Here is a 13,186-nt window from a genome sequence, read left to right on the forward strand (position 1 = left end):
ATACTTGTAGACACAACACAAGGTTCAGTTCTAAGTTAGACACCATCAAGCAGGCTAAGCAAAATATTAAATACTTGTAGACACAACACAAGGTTCAGTTATAAGTTAGACACACCATCAACCAGGCTAAGCCAAATGCAAAATACTTGTAGACACAACACAAGGTTGGGTTATAAGTTGGACACCATCAACCAGGCTAAGCAAAATACAAAATACTTGTAGACGCAACACAAGGTTCGGTTATAAGTTAGACATACTATCAATCAGGCTAAGCAAAATACAAAATACTTGTAGACACAACACAAGGTTCGGTTATAAGTTAGACACCATCAAGCACGCTTAGCAAAATATTAAATACTTGTAGACACAACACAAGGTTCAGTTATAAGTTAGACACACTATCAACCAGGCTAAGCAAAATACAAAATACTTGTAGACACAAGACAAGGTTCAATTATAAGCTAGACACACCATAACCAGGCTAAGCAAAATACAAAATACTTGTAGACACAACACAATGTTCAGTTATAACTTAGACACCATCAACCAGGCCAAGCAAAATATTAAATACTTGTAGACACAACACAAGGTTCAGTTATAGGTTAGACACACCATCAACCAGGCTAAGCAAAATACAAAATACTTGTAGACACAACACAAGGTTCGGTTATAAGTTAGACACACCATCAACCAGGCTAAGCAAAATACAAAATACTTGTAGACACAACACAAGGTTCGGTTATAAGTTAGACACACCATCAACCAGGCTAAGCAAAATACAAAATACTTGTAGACACAACACAAGGTTCGGTTATAAGTTAGACACACCATCAACCAGGCTAAGCAAAATACAAAATACTTGTAGACACAACACAAGGTTCGGTTATAAGTTAGACACACCATCAACCAGGCTAAGCAAAATACAAAATACTTGTAGACACAACACATGGTTCGGTTATAAGTTAGACACACCATCAACCAGGCTAAGCAAAATACAAAATACTTGTAGACACAACACAAGGTTCGGTTATAAGTTAGACACATCATTAACCAGGATAAGCAAAATACAAAATACATGTACACACAACACAAGGTTCAGTTATAACTTAGATACACCATCAACCAGGTTAAGCAATATACAAGTATATATACTTGTACAAAATACAAACACAATTTATAACACGTATGTTAAATTTGTCGGAGTAGTCATATTTAGTTGGAGATAAAGCTCGTTTAATTACCAGGTTCCTCTTGTTTGTTGAGTGGAGGTTGTAAGGGGCGGCCGCTTCCTGCCTAGTTTATAAAAGCGACTACAAACAAAAGAACCTTCGGCCAAAATTCTTTGCAAATTTTCTTGTTCATCCGTTCAACTCTGGCCATAAGGAAGCCTGCTCCACTCTACCCTTCCCTTCTACGCTGGAGTACGACGTACATGGGTCGCGGGTCTGCTCAGCTTCTTTTGAGTGTGGTTCCACTATAGTATTATCACTGGTAATATAATGATCACTCACCATCGCACTATGGCAGCGTAGGACTAGCAGAATGACAGGAAAAAGTTATTTTTCGAGACATTCGGTTTACACAAACAGGGTAGGCTGATGGAGCCTAGTTAGTGAAAAAAAAAAGATCCAAATCATAGCATGTATAAGTTAAGTTGCTGACTTAAACCAAGTACTTTTTTTACCTAAAAAATATTTTAGTTGTTAAATATCTAAATAACTAAACCTCTGTATTTCAAAATATGAGGGTTATTGCCCACAATCTACGGGGTGAGTCAAAAGTCAGGTTACATATGGATTTATAGTATTTGTGCACGCAACGTTTCCAGTCAGGGGCGGCGCCAGGGGGGCGCGAAGGATGCGCAACACCCCTAATTTTCTTCCGCACCCCCTATTCAAAACATATGTTGATAACATTAACTCTTACAGTGTTACATGTCTTAGGCACTTTAAGCACCCGAATTTTAGGTACTGTAGTGAGACCGCTGTTATTGTATACACAACAGCCAAGCATTGAAAGAGAAGTAGTATATATTTTCCTGTACTGTCGACAGTCTCTATAAAGATCAGAGGTAGGGTGACCATAATATTTTGACCCAAAATCGGGACATCCCAAAGAGATCAGTTTACCCCCACCCTTGAAAAATCGGTTAGCTCTAGTTATAAAACTATTGTTATTATTTATTAAAGGATGGATTGCATAAATGATACATCATAAACAATAAGTAAATATGATATCCCGTTGTCATTATAATCTCGGTATAATTTAAACAGCGTTTCTCGTCCTTTCTGATCACCCTTTGATGTTAGTCCTATTTTGAAGTTTAGTAATGTCAGAAGTATTTAGCAGAAAACCCAATCGTCTTGAGAGCAGCTTTATTATTTATCAATCGTTCATAAATCTCCACGAAAACTTTACCTCACATATCAGACACACAACTCTAGATTTTTTTTTTTAAGTTTGTGTCAAGACGCAGGAACTTTAAATTCTTGTTGCAATTCCGTAAAGAAACTGCATACTTATTCACTGCTCTACAAATGACGAAACTACACATACAAAACAATGCATCCTTTTTAGCATGAAATGTCTCTGAAATGTAGACTTTGTTTTCAAGATAACTCATAGACCAGTGGTTCACTCAAATGATATGATTATTCCAAATATGTGCTTATTTAGTACTTTTTGCACATAAAATGTTTCTGAATTTGAAATACGTGTGTGTTTATTTTCTAACAGAAGGCAAGTAACCTAACCACACTAACTAAACTGAGCGTTGCAAGTGCTAGATAGGCCTACATTCTGACTTGGGCATCGCGGGAAAATCTTGAAGCAGTAACTAAGGGCGCCGTGAAACGAAAACGTTTGGAACTTCTGTCCTAGACTTTTATAAATGGGAACAAATAGTGGATTTTTAATATTAATATTATTATTATTATTATTATTATTAGTAGTAGTAGTAGTAGTATTGGCACGTTTCTTATGGTATTTGCCCCCCTCCTCCTCCCGACAAGAATTCGTGGTTGCGCATCTGCTAAAGCATGCTTTCGTATTTTATGCTTTCGTTATTTTCAGCACCGCACCCCCTAAATATTATTCCGCACCCCCTCAACACCCCCAGATGATTAATCCTGGCGCCGCCACTGTTTCCAGTTCTCCAGAACCTTTTGCAGAACGTCCGACATAATCATGTCTGCACATTGTACAATGCGTTCCTTCAGATGCTGGATGTTCTGAATCTTAACTGAGTAGACGAGCGCCTTTAAATGACCCCAAAGGACAAAATCCATTGATCTGGAGACCGCGGTGGCCACTCAACGGGACCACTGCGACCGATCCATGCACCAGGAAACTAGACATTCAACCATTCACGGACAATTAACGAGACAAGGAAAAGTTCCTATGTAACCTGACTTTTGACTCACCCTGTATTGACAGTGTGGCACAATCTCCTAATATCCTTAAAGTAAAGAAACTTCAGAACGAGGAAAACTAAACGTCGAGCGTCTCTAATATCTGCTGGTTACTCTTCGTTTAGGCATCCTACATAACGCAGTTACCTCCTTAAACCCATACGCGTGAGAGTTAAGAAGTACGTAAATCAAGGCGTCAGGTATGTCAGATTGTAACAAATTAAAATTACGTGATTCATGGTGTTTCAGCTACGTATCATTCACTGACAGCTTCACCTTGAAGATTAATGGTCACAGAGTGGCCTGAATACGTGGAAGAAGTCTCAGGTAAGATATGATTCACTACAGTCGTGCCGTAACCACAGTAGGAAATGTTTCAACGTTGAGGAATTCCGTTTCAACTTTTTTTGTGTGTGTGAGAGGAGGGCGCTGCCCAGCTTGGAGGTAAATTTCATTGGAGAGTTTCTCTAATTAAGAGCCTGGATGTTACGATAAAAGCGGAAAATTGATACTATTTCATTTTGATCGTTGGTGTATAATTTATTAATCTAGTCATCTTCAATTAAACTTCCTGGTTCTCCTAATTCTATTCGATTTACAATACTTAATGATGTTCCCACCCCAGTTTTGTCTTTAGTACACTCTTCAACATTCGTTACTACTGGTTTGATCGATTGATATGATTTATTTTACTTCGCGTTTCTGCCACTTTTAGCTAATTGCGAAGGTTACTGCTGGTGTTTGCACGTTGATTCGTTTTAGTAAATTTTTAATTAATTTCCAGTTGATGTTCTCTGGAATGTATATATATGCACGTTTCTCTCATTACTGGTAACATAATATGAAAATACTTCCTTGCACTGAAAATCAGGGATGCATATCGTCGTATGATAATCAAAAATGCGGTTTGTTTAAATAAACTCCTCCGAAAAAAACTATTTGGAGTCAGGTCGACATCGACTTGTAATCCTTAACAGTAAGGTGAAGTCGTGTATCTCCAGTTTGCTGACTGTTTTTAAGAGTAAGACATATTCATAAGAATGCATTATTTCTTCTCTCTGCAAATTTAATAAATTGAACTTACGTCCCTCTGGTTCTCATTAAAGAAATTATTTCTACATCCATTTTCACACCTTCCAAAGTTGTGGAGCTATCACACTATAAGGCATCCATTTCGTTTCTGATTTGTAATGAACTGCAATCGTTGCAATTTTGTTTAATTGCTTGGTTGGTGTGAGATGTTCTCAGCATTCAACCAACTGTTGAAGGTCACTGATCTCCGTTCAGATGGAAACATATATAACTTGTTTACCTATCGATGTAATCTGTGACATCCCCTCGTTAATTCATCCGCTACTTGTAAGTCAGCAATATACGAGGGGCGTCAATCCGGGACTTTTGAGTTTATAAAATAAAAGAACAAATTTCAAGGGGTGGAAACTGCTTTTATTTTTCTACGTACTCCTCTGCTATATTTATACACTTATTCCATCGTTTAACTAATGCCTGGAATGCTTCGGCATAGAAAGATTTGTCAGTACGTTTGAATCATTCTAGGACAGCCTGCTTCACTTCGTCATCACTGCTGAAATGTTGACCTCCGAGGAATTCTTTTAGGGGTCCAAAGAGGCGGAAATCACTTGGCGCTAAGTCCGGACTGTAAGGGGGATGTGGAAATAATTCCCAGCCGATTTCCTGGAGTGTTTGCATAGTGCGTTGAGCGGTATGAGGTTTCTTCCTCAGATTCTTATGCACAACATGCAGAACACGACAGTAATATTCACTGCTGATAGTGACACCACGGGGTAAAAAATCCACGTGAATAATCCCATTGCGACGATTGTCAATGATAAGCTGTTCCACGCGCTGAATTTTCCCAGGAATGACTGCTGTGGGCTGGGAACCACCACGACCGGGATTGTCGGTGACAAACGTACGGCCGTCTTTGAAATGTCTTACTGCTGCTGAGTGTGCTTGCAGTCTTCTGTAAATTTCAGCTGGTTTTATGCTCTCCTTCACTACAAACTTCATCACCACACGCTGTTCCGTGTACACGTTCACACTGTTTTCCCGCCATCTTGAATACTGGTCTCTGGATCGGCGTGTGCAATGAGCACAGTTGACAGTTCCTACTGCACACACTACCTCCACCCTGGGATTTGTTTTTAAACCTGTAAAAGAAAAAAAGTCCAGGATTGACTTGAACGCCCCTCATATTATTATTAGATTAGATTATTTTTCCAAAAATTAACCTGTTCGTAAATCAGGCAACATTTTAACGAGTTGAGGTCCTGACTCGTTTGGTAATTGATTTAGTTTACTTTACTTCGCTTTTCTGCCACTTTTGGCTAATTGCAAAGATGACACTGAACGATTGTATGATAAAATTGATGAAGGGACACTCGCAAAGAACGCCCATGGCCAGGCCGGAATTCGAACCCAGGAATTCGTTGCTTTGTAATAAAGATGTTCGGGGTTCGATACCCAGTGGAAGCACATAGTGTTTCGAATTCCACTTTAAACTGTGGGTCCAGTCCCGAATAGCCTTTTTGTGTGGAAAGTGAACTTAAACCTAAATTCAATCAAACAGATTATTAACAAGTTTGAAGAAGTCTGCAACATGTTGCTAACCAGACAGGAACATGATCAAAACATATCGCTGTAATGCCCAAGTACAGTTATGTTCTAGATCGTATACCCAAACAACGTTTCCCAACAGTTTGAAGACTGGAACATGGCTGCCGAGCACAGCGTTATACAGTGAGTCGATTAAACATGTGCCGCAAATTCAGACAGTAACAGAACGAGATTCTGCTAGTAGAACGGAGTTTTGGAAGGTGGCAGATGTGGATTCGGACATATTTGTTAGCTACTTTGTAACGCACAGCATTTTCGACGATGTTCCCTAAATTTGCTGTACACTGCACTACATAGAAAGAAAATTTGTGACTGAAGTTAGAATTATTTGAGAAAAACTACTAACATGTGGTTTGTAAACTCAAATTATACAATACAACGTCATATATGTACTAAGGCACAGGCTCATGAACGTATGTTCATTTCTAATCCGTATGATTACAAACTATTTTCATTTCCTGATATGTTCTAAATGAATCATGATTTATGATCATTTGAAATTCCAACTTCAGAGGCAAATAGTTACATGCAGGAACGATGTGCAACTAATAATCTTTCCATGAACTCACAAAAATGCAAAGCTTTAACACGCACACCTGCATCGAAATACCAATCTTCGACAAAACGATTAAACAGTCTGAGACCCAAGAAGTAAAGTATAGAGGTCACGTTTTGCTCAGGGGTCACCTTCACCAACCGGCTAGTGACTCATAAGAATTCGACTTCTTTGGGAGCATCACGTAGTCTCTTCAGAGTTTCTGCCTTGCGTTGTTACTTGCGTGTACATACTTCAAAAAATACATTCACATACCTTTCATAAATTCAGGTGTTTCTGAGCACTGACCTGACAGCAACTATAGTTCATTGAGGTAGGACTCGTACACAGTACGCTCGTTAGTTACGGAAGTCTCAACTGTGGTTTATTGCACGTCACCTTAGATATCATCATCATTACATACCACCTACGCCCTGAATTAATTTCTTCTACCGAGAGAAAGAAGTCGTCAGTCCCTGCGTGGCGAGTTCGTTAGCTTTCTTGTCATGCCTTCTGTTCTCGGAGTCAGGTGGCTCATCTGAGCCAAAGTTTTCAAGTTAGCTCTCAAGGAAATCTATTAACTGTCTTTCCTTCTTATCTCTTCTTACTTTATATATTTTATGTTGTTTGTTTCTTTATCTACCCTTAATCTAAAAAAAATAATAGTAGGCCTATTCGAGTTTCATATCCGTGTAACATCAATCTGTAACACTAGATACATGCCTTGATACCCTGAAAATACGTACTTCATTGCAGGAGAGGCAAAAATATTGTGGATTTTTTTTTACACACAAGTTACTCGTTTTAAAAGAGTAGGTATTTCAAGTGGAGAACACAAATAAAATACGAGTTTAATTAGAAGCTACCAGTTACTAGAAATACATAGTTTTTTTTTTGTTTTGCTTGTTTGTTTTTTGCTGTACCAATATGGAGACACAACTCACACAGTGTAAATTTGAGTTTAATTAAACAGAACGTGAAAGTGGAAGACAGACACAGCTCACATGTCAATCTACAAATTTTGGTTGTCCTCCTTGTCAGTGAATTATAACGAAGTTGGTTTTGTACGTCTGTTTATTGTAAGCCAAGTATTCACTACTTTGGGTGAAAATGATGCAAATACTGAAATAGTTTTAATCCAACTACGAAAGGTAAGGAATAGAAGTAACAAGTCTGGTGTAACTATTATTTGAGGAACTAGGAAAACAAGGACTATTACTTGACTATGAAATTTCGCATGCATCCCATCATAAACTACAAAACTTATCTTACCACATATTTAATAGTAGTTGTCTTTGTAAGAATAAAAAAAAACTCTTTTGGGCTTTTTTCCTTACGTATAGTCAACGCTTTCAGAAGTTTTGCCACCAGAGCTAGGCGCAAGGTGTGGGAATATTTTGTCGCGAGTTCCGAAGTGTCTAGACACCTTATTATTAATTTCCTCCCGGCTGCAAGTCTAGGGAGGGGGAGGGAGAAAGGGTGTGTGCCAATGAGATTACGTATATGGTTGGTTTCGCTAATCTCATCAACCGCCAAAGTTGCAGAATGCAGATACCGAGTCTTGAAAATTGGATCCCCCGAGGAGAAAACTTGTCGACCACATCAACCAAGAGCCTTCGTCTTGTTGTAATCACGCCTCGCGCCATGGCGACAGACCAACTGGTGCATCATCCACCGCTCAACGCTAATTTCCCTAACTCTGTCGAGAGACCATTATCCGTGATAGTCTGTCTCGGTCTAGACTCCCTTCAATTAGCGGTTATTTGCCAGGAAGCTATCAAAATGTGATTATAGGGAAGGGGGAGTGCGATATTATATGCCTATTGTACACTGTCGGAAGTTCTCTTTTCTTTAAGGGGAGAGGGGGTAAGTGCACTTTAAAATATTAAAGCAGTCTTTCGGTCTTTACCGTGCCAAGGATCACTTAAAAACTTTTTGTTGTAAGTGTCCCCATACCAGTTCGTTGGTCTCTTGATACTTCTCAAGACTTCAGCGACGGTAAGAAAAAAACGATGAAGATGAAACTTTGTATATTTATTTGATTTGATTATTGAAAGTTGCCTCGAGTTTTGTATTTGTAATTATTTTACGTTCTTTTTCTGCGTTGGTATAGGTATATACAATGAGTTATGAATAAGAGGAAAATCCCGATTAACATAATATTGGAAGCCGAACTCCGTGGAGGAGTGTTTAGCACAGTTCGCTACTAAGTAAGGGGTCCAGGTTCGAATCCTGACCTGGGCATGGGCGTTCTTTGTCCTTCATTAATTTCATCATATCATCACTCATCTTCGCTATTAGCCAAAAGTAACAGAAAAGTGAAGTAAAATATACCAAATCAATCAATCAATATTCGAATTCAAGACCCCAACTCGTCAAAGATTTGCCCGATTATACGAACAGGGTTTTGGAATAACAATCTAATAATATTTACTAATATCTTATAAGCAGCAAGAGAATTTACTTATTCCTTTTTTGGCGTTAATGTAATTATTAAAATTGGCCTACTTCTTAACACATACTGTGTCAAATTTTGTGTGTAATGCTAAATTCCTCATAAGTTAAATACAGTTAAAATTACCATGAAAACTAAGAACGTAAGAACTTTATTTAATGGAGTACAACATTTATTGTTGAAAGTTTTCCCCGTATCTGGAACGTTTAATCAAATAACTGAAAATCTACAATTAACAGCCACTCATTCATATGCCACTAAAACTCAAGTCCGATTGTTGATATGTATATACATATAACATATAATAATACATAATGTCTGTACAATGAATCATCTTTGTTTGATTTTTCACCTATTTTATCTTAATTTACCGGACTATCTATCACCTTGACAATTGATCCAAAATTTGCCCGAAGAGGGAAAGGAATTCTTATCAAAGCCCAGAACTCATAACCCGAATCTTTGTTAACAGCCGGGATTACCGCATTCTATTACTTCGTGATAACTAACAACCTTGGATACAGTCTGAAGCGTAAATCCACTTGGAAGTCTCCTGCCAATTGATTTTTATTGGTTTAGTTATTCCAGAAATCCCCTTGCCTTTATCGCGAACCTTGCAAATATGACCTTGGTTTGAATTGCATTGGAGATTGTGGAGGGCCTGTACACCTGTTACCCACAGCATCCTTGATACTGCACCCAAACAGAGGAACTCCTGTTTGCGGCGTGTTTGAATAGAGCATTGGCTTTTCTGTTGCCGTGTGAATTCCTGTCAAAAAGATTCCTTGTCTTGTTGTTTTTGTTTATACAGATAAATTGTTTGGCCAGGACCTTGCATAGTTCTTTGTTAAAAAATCTTGGGACCAATCTGAACATTCACTGTCGAAGGTTCGCAAAGTCAAATTAAGCTTTCTTCTTAGTTACAACAGCGGATTACCGATTTACTGTATGATTAGCCCACTAGTGTTCGCAGGATTATTTTTTCGGAGGGGCAGGAATTGTAAAGGTGAATGAATATTACATAGATTGTTCTAGGAGGTGGGGATATGTTACTATCAAACATTACGTAATTACCCTTTTTAACCTTGGTTTTAAAAGTTGTTCAACGACAAAAATGCTAATAGGTGGTCATTTTAAGGGAAGTTTGAATTTACAACTTTGGTTTTGTCGAGTTACTGCTTTTCTTTGGAAAGTTTGATTTTCTAAAAATTTCGGGAGGGACTGTAGCTCCATCGGTTCTCCCTCCATGAGTACGCCACCGCATTAGACCTATTGTATTTCGTGGCTTGAGCCATTCAACACCAGTAACAAGACCACTGAGTAGTTTAACTCTTCGCTCATCGGGAACTTACTTTTTCCTAGGAAAACTAGGTATGGCTGCAAATCCGGATAACGGATACCCGGATTTCAGATTATCCGATAACCGTTTCGGATGCAACGGATAATTCGGATATCAGAGTAATACGGTTATTCCTGATATCCGAGTATTCAGATAATCTGTGTATTCAAGTCGCTATTTACTTTTTCAGGTTCAATAAGTTATTCCAGTAATTATGGTCTCTGAAATTAAGGAAACAATTACCAAATAAAATATCGGGACACCAAACTGAGAATGTTATATTTTAAGCTGTACGATTTTTTTGTTACGGCTGAAAACTTTGTGCATTTTAATGAACTTAGCAATGCAGATATTTGTTTTTGGCAACAACAATAACAAAAAAAATATTCGGAGAATCCGTGAATCCTGGTCATTTGCTCATTTGCTCAATCACAAATAAGGATTTCCAAACATAAGCACCTTAGCATCCGGAGAAGATACATAGTTGTTAATAGGTTGCTAAATTTCTCTCCCCCGCGTTACAAATTTTTCAACGTAACAATTCAAGTATCGTAAAGTAACTGCTGATAATGTTATTTCTTATGCAAAAACGTAACTCCGTTACAACAGTTACATACTAGTTGCTGGTTGCAACAAACAACTTGTCAGCCCCACGTTGGGCGCCACTTGCAAAGTTAAGCTTGGTTGGCCCACGTTGCCTAGCACACGACACACCGACTCGCTCCCCTCGGAAGACCAAGACCGGGCGTCGCTGCCTACCAATTATCTTTCTGTTATAATATATGCCACGACTAATTCTCAGTTCCTGCGGGGCATGAGACCCCGCATCCCAAAGTTCGGGTAAGGGTCTGCTTTTGAATAATAAAAAAAATAATTTATGTTTACTTAACCAAGAACCTTAACTCTAAAGTAAGGTAACCTTCCTTACGCTTAAACTTCCATCGTGATCGCACCCGCATCCCACTGACCAGTGAGGATACGCATGCGAGTCGCGAGCGAAATCAGCAAAATCTAAACTGACTTCTTATGGGTTGATAAAGCCTCCGCCTCACTGACCAGTGACGGCGGGACACCTCATCAAACCAAAAGGAGGCCAGTTAATTTGTACTTATAAACCAAATTTACTATAAGGAAATACCCATTAACGATTACAAATTTATTTACTTCTCCAATTACCAATATTCACAATTCCCACACAGTTAAGTTAAAAGAAAAATATACAAACTTCTGATCAAAAGGAAAACTACAACAATGCCAAGATAAAATTTGATCAATAACGCCTTCCGTAACATAGACTGAAACTTGCTATAGAGTAAACATAAAACCCAGAAAGCACTCTCTTCTATAACATGTCCATATCCCTCATAGAACTAACACAGCGGTAACTTGGTTTCAATTAACGGGTGACAAATTATTCAGTAGTGGTCGAGAATATTACTTGGAAACAAAACAAAAGAAAAAATTGCATAACATCTATCCGTAAATTCCTATTCGTGCTTCTGTCATATTTTCACATCTGCATTATGTTCTCTAGAACTCATGAGGTAAACTACCATCTTCAGGGTCAACCTCCAAAAACATTCATAACTAAATCTAAGGGGAGCCTTTCTCTACCCAATATCAAAGCCATATCTCGGCCACAAATTACAAATGTCCACGTGGAATTCCTTAATAGGGGACTCTATGTCTACCCTTTTTGGCTACTCACATTGCAAAAGCAAAACAATAGACTTTTACATTAAATGAATTTCTAGAAAAACATATACACGACCGGTCACCTATTATAGCTGTTTCAATATTACATCTAATATAAACCTAAATAAGATTACTTAAGATTTTTACTTGGATTAAAGTAAAAAGAAATAAACTTTTTTATTAATTGATCCTCCTGACCAGGAGAATTCAGAATGATTTAGCATAAAAAAAATTACTCCACGAGAAGGATGTATGTCTTTTATGAGCCTAATTTATTTAATTTGAATTTACATCGGAGCCACACTGACCAGTGCCAACTTCGACAGAATTTAAAATTAATGAATAATTTCAGTTTAAATTATTAAGATTAAATATTTATATATGAATTAATTATTTATAAGCCTGACAAAATCCCCTTGAAGGATCATGCTGACCAGCACAAATCCTGAAAGGTAGCTTACGGAAAACCTCGGACATTGTGGAAGGGAGAGCTGACCAGTCACTCCCCACACAACGCCCGTATTCTCCCAGCCCTGGACCTCGACAAGCGATTTAATCATCTAACGATTCCTGAATATACTGATCAACTGATTATTTTGCCAGCGAAACGGCTGGTATTTATACTCGCGGGATTGCGCAATTCTATTCCCTGAACAAAAGATTTAGACACATGGAAAGTTATTTTTAGCTTAAACAATTACCCCGTTGAAAAAGGCATATCGAGAAACACAATGAAAGCTAAACTTACTTACAAAACCGCGCAGCGCCGAACGAAAAAGAACCCATTGTTGTTAAGAAAGAAAAAAAATGCAAGCTTCAACTTGCTTTGCGTTCTTTTTCGCTTGGCAGAAACTGCGTTACAAATTTTAACAAGGATAAAATATACATTCAAAAAGATTAGACTGCAAAAGAATTTATACGAGGGCTATCGAAAAGTGATTTGAATAATAAAGAAATTTACCAAAATTTATAAATAATTTTTCAAATTGTAACTGTTGCTTGTAATGCAGTTACAATTATCTGGTTACTTCCAAACACTGATATAATATATATATATATATATATATATGTGTGTGTGTGTGTGTGTGTGTGTGTGTGTGTGTGTGTGTGTGTGT

The 13,186-nt window shown here is 37.9% G+C and overlaps 2 protein-coding genes across 2 annotated transcripts in view; one reads left to right on the forward strand and one right to left on the reverse strand.

Annotated features, from left to right (window-relative positions):
- LOC145994730 (uncharacterized) overlaps nt 1–13,186 on the forward strand; it is a 402,364-nt gene that overhangs the window by 270,155 nt on the left and 119,023 nt on the right. The window lies entirely within an intron of this gene.
- LOC145995003 (histone-lysine N-methyltransferase SETMAR-like) lies at nt 4,959–5,441 on the reverse strand. Its single transcript, XM_083131535.1, has one exon. It carries the CDS (start codon nt 5,439–5,441, stop codon nt 4,959–4,961), a length of 483 nt encoding a protein of 160 aa, XP_082987661.1.

This window comes from Lepisma saccharinum, chromosome 11 (assembly GCF_977018435.1).
Source record: "Lepisma saccharinum chromosome 11, izLepSacc3.1, whole genome shotgun sequence".
Taxonomy (NCBI): Eukaryota; Metazoa; Arthropoda; class Insecta; order Zygentoma; family Lepismatidae; genus Lepisma; species Lepisma saccharinum.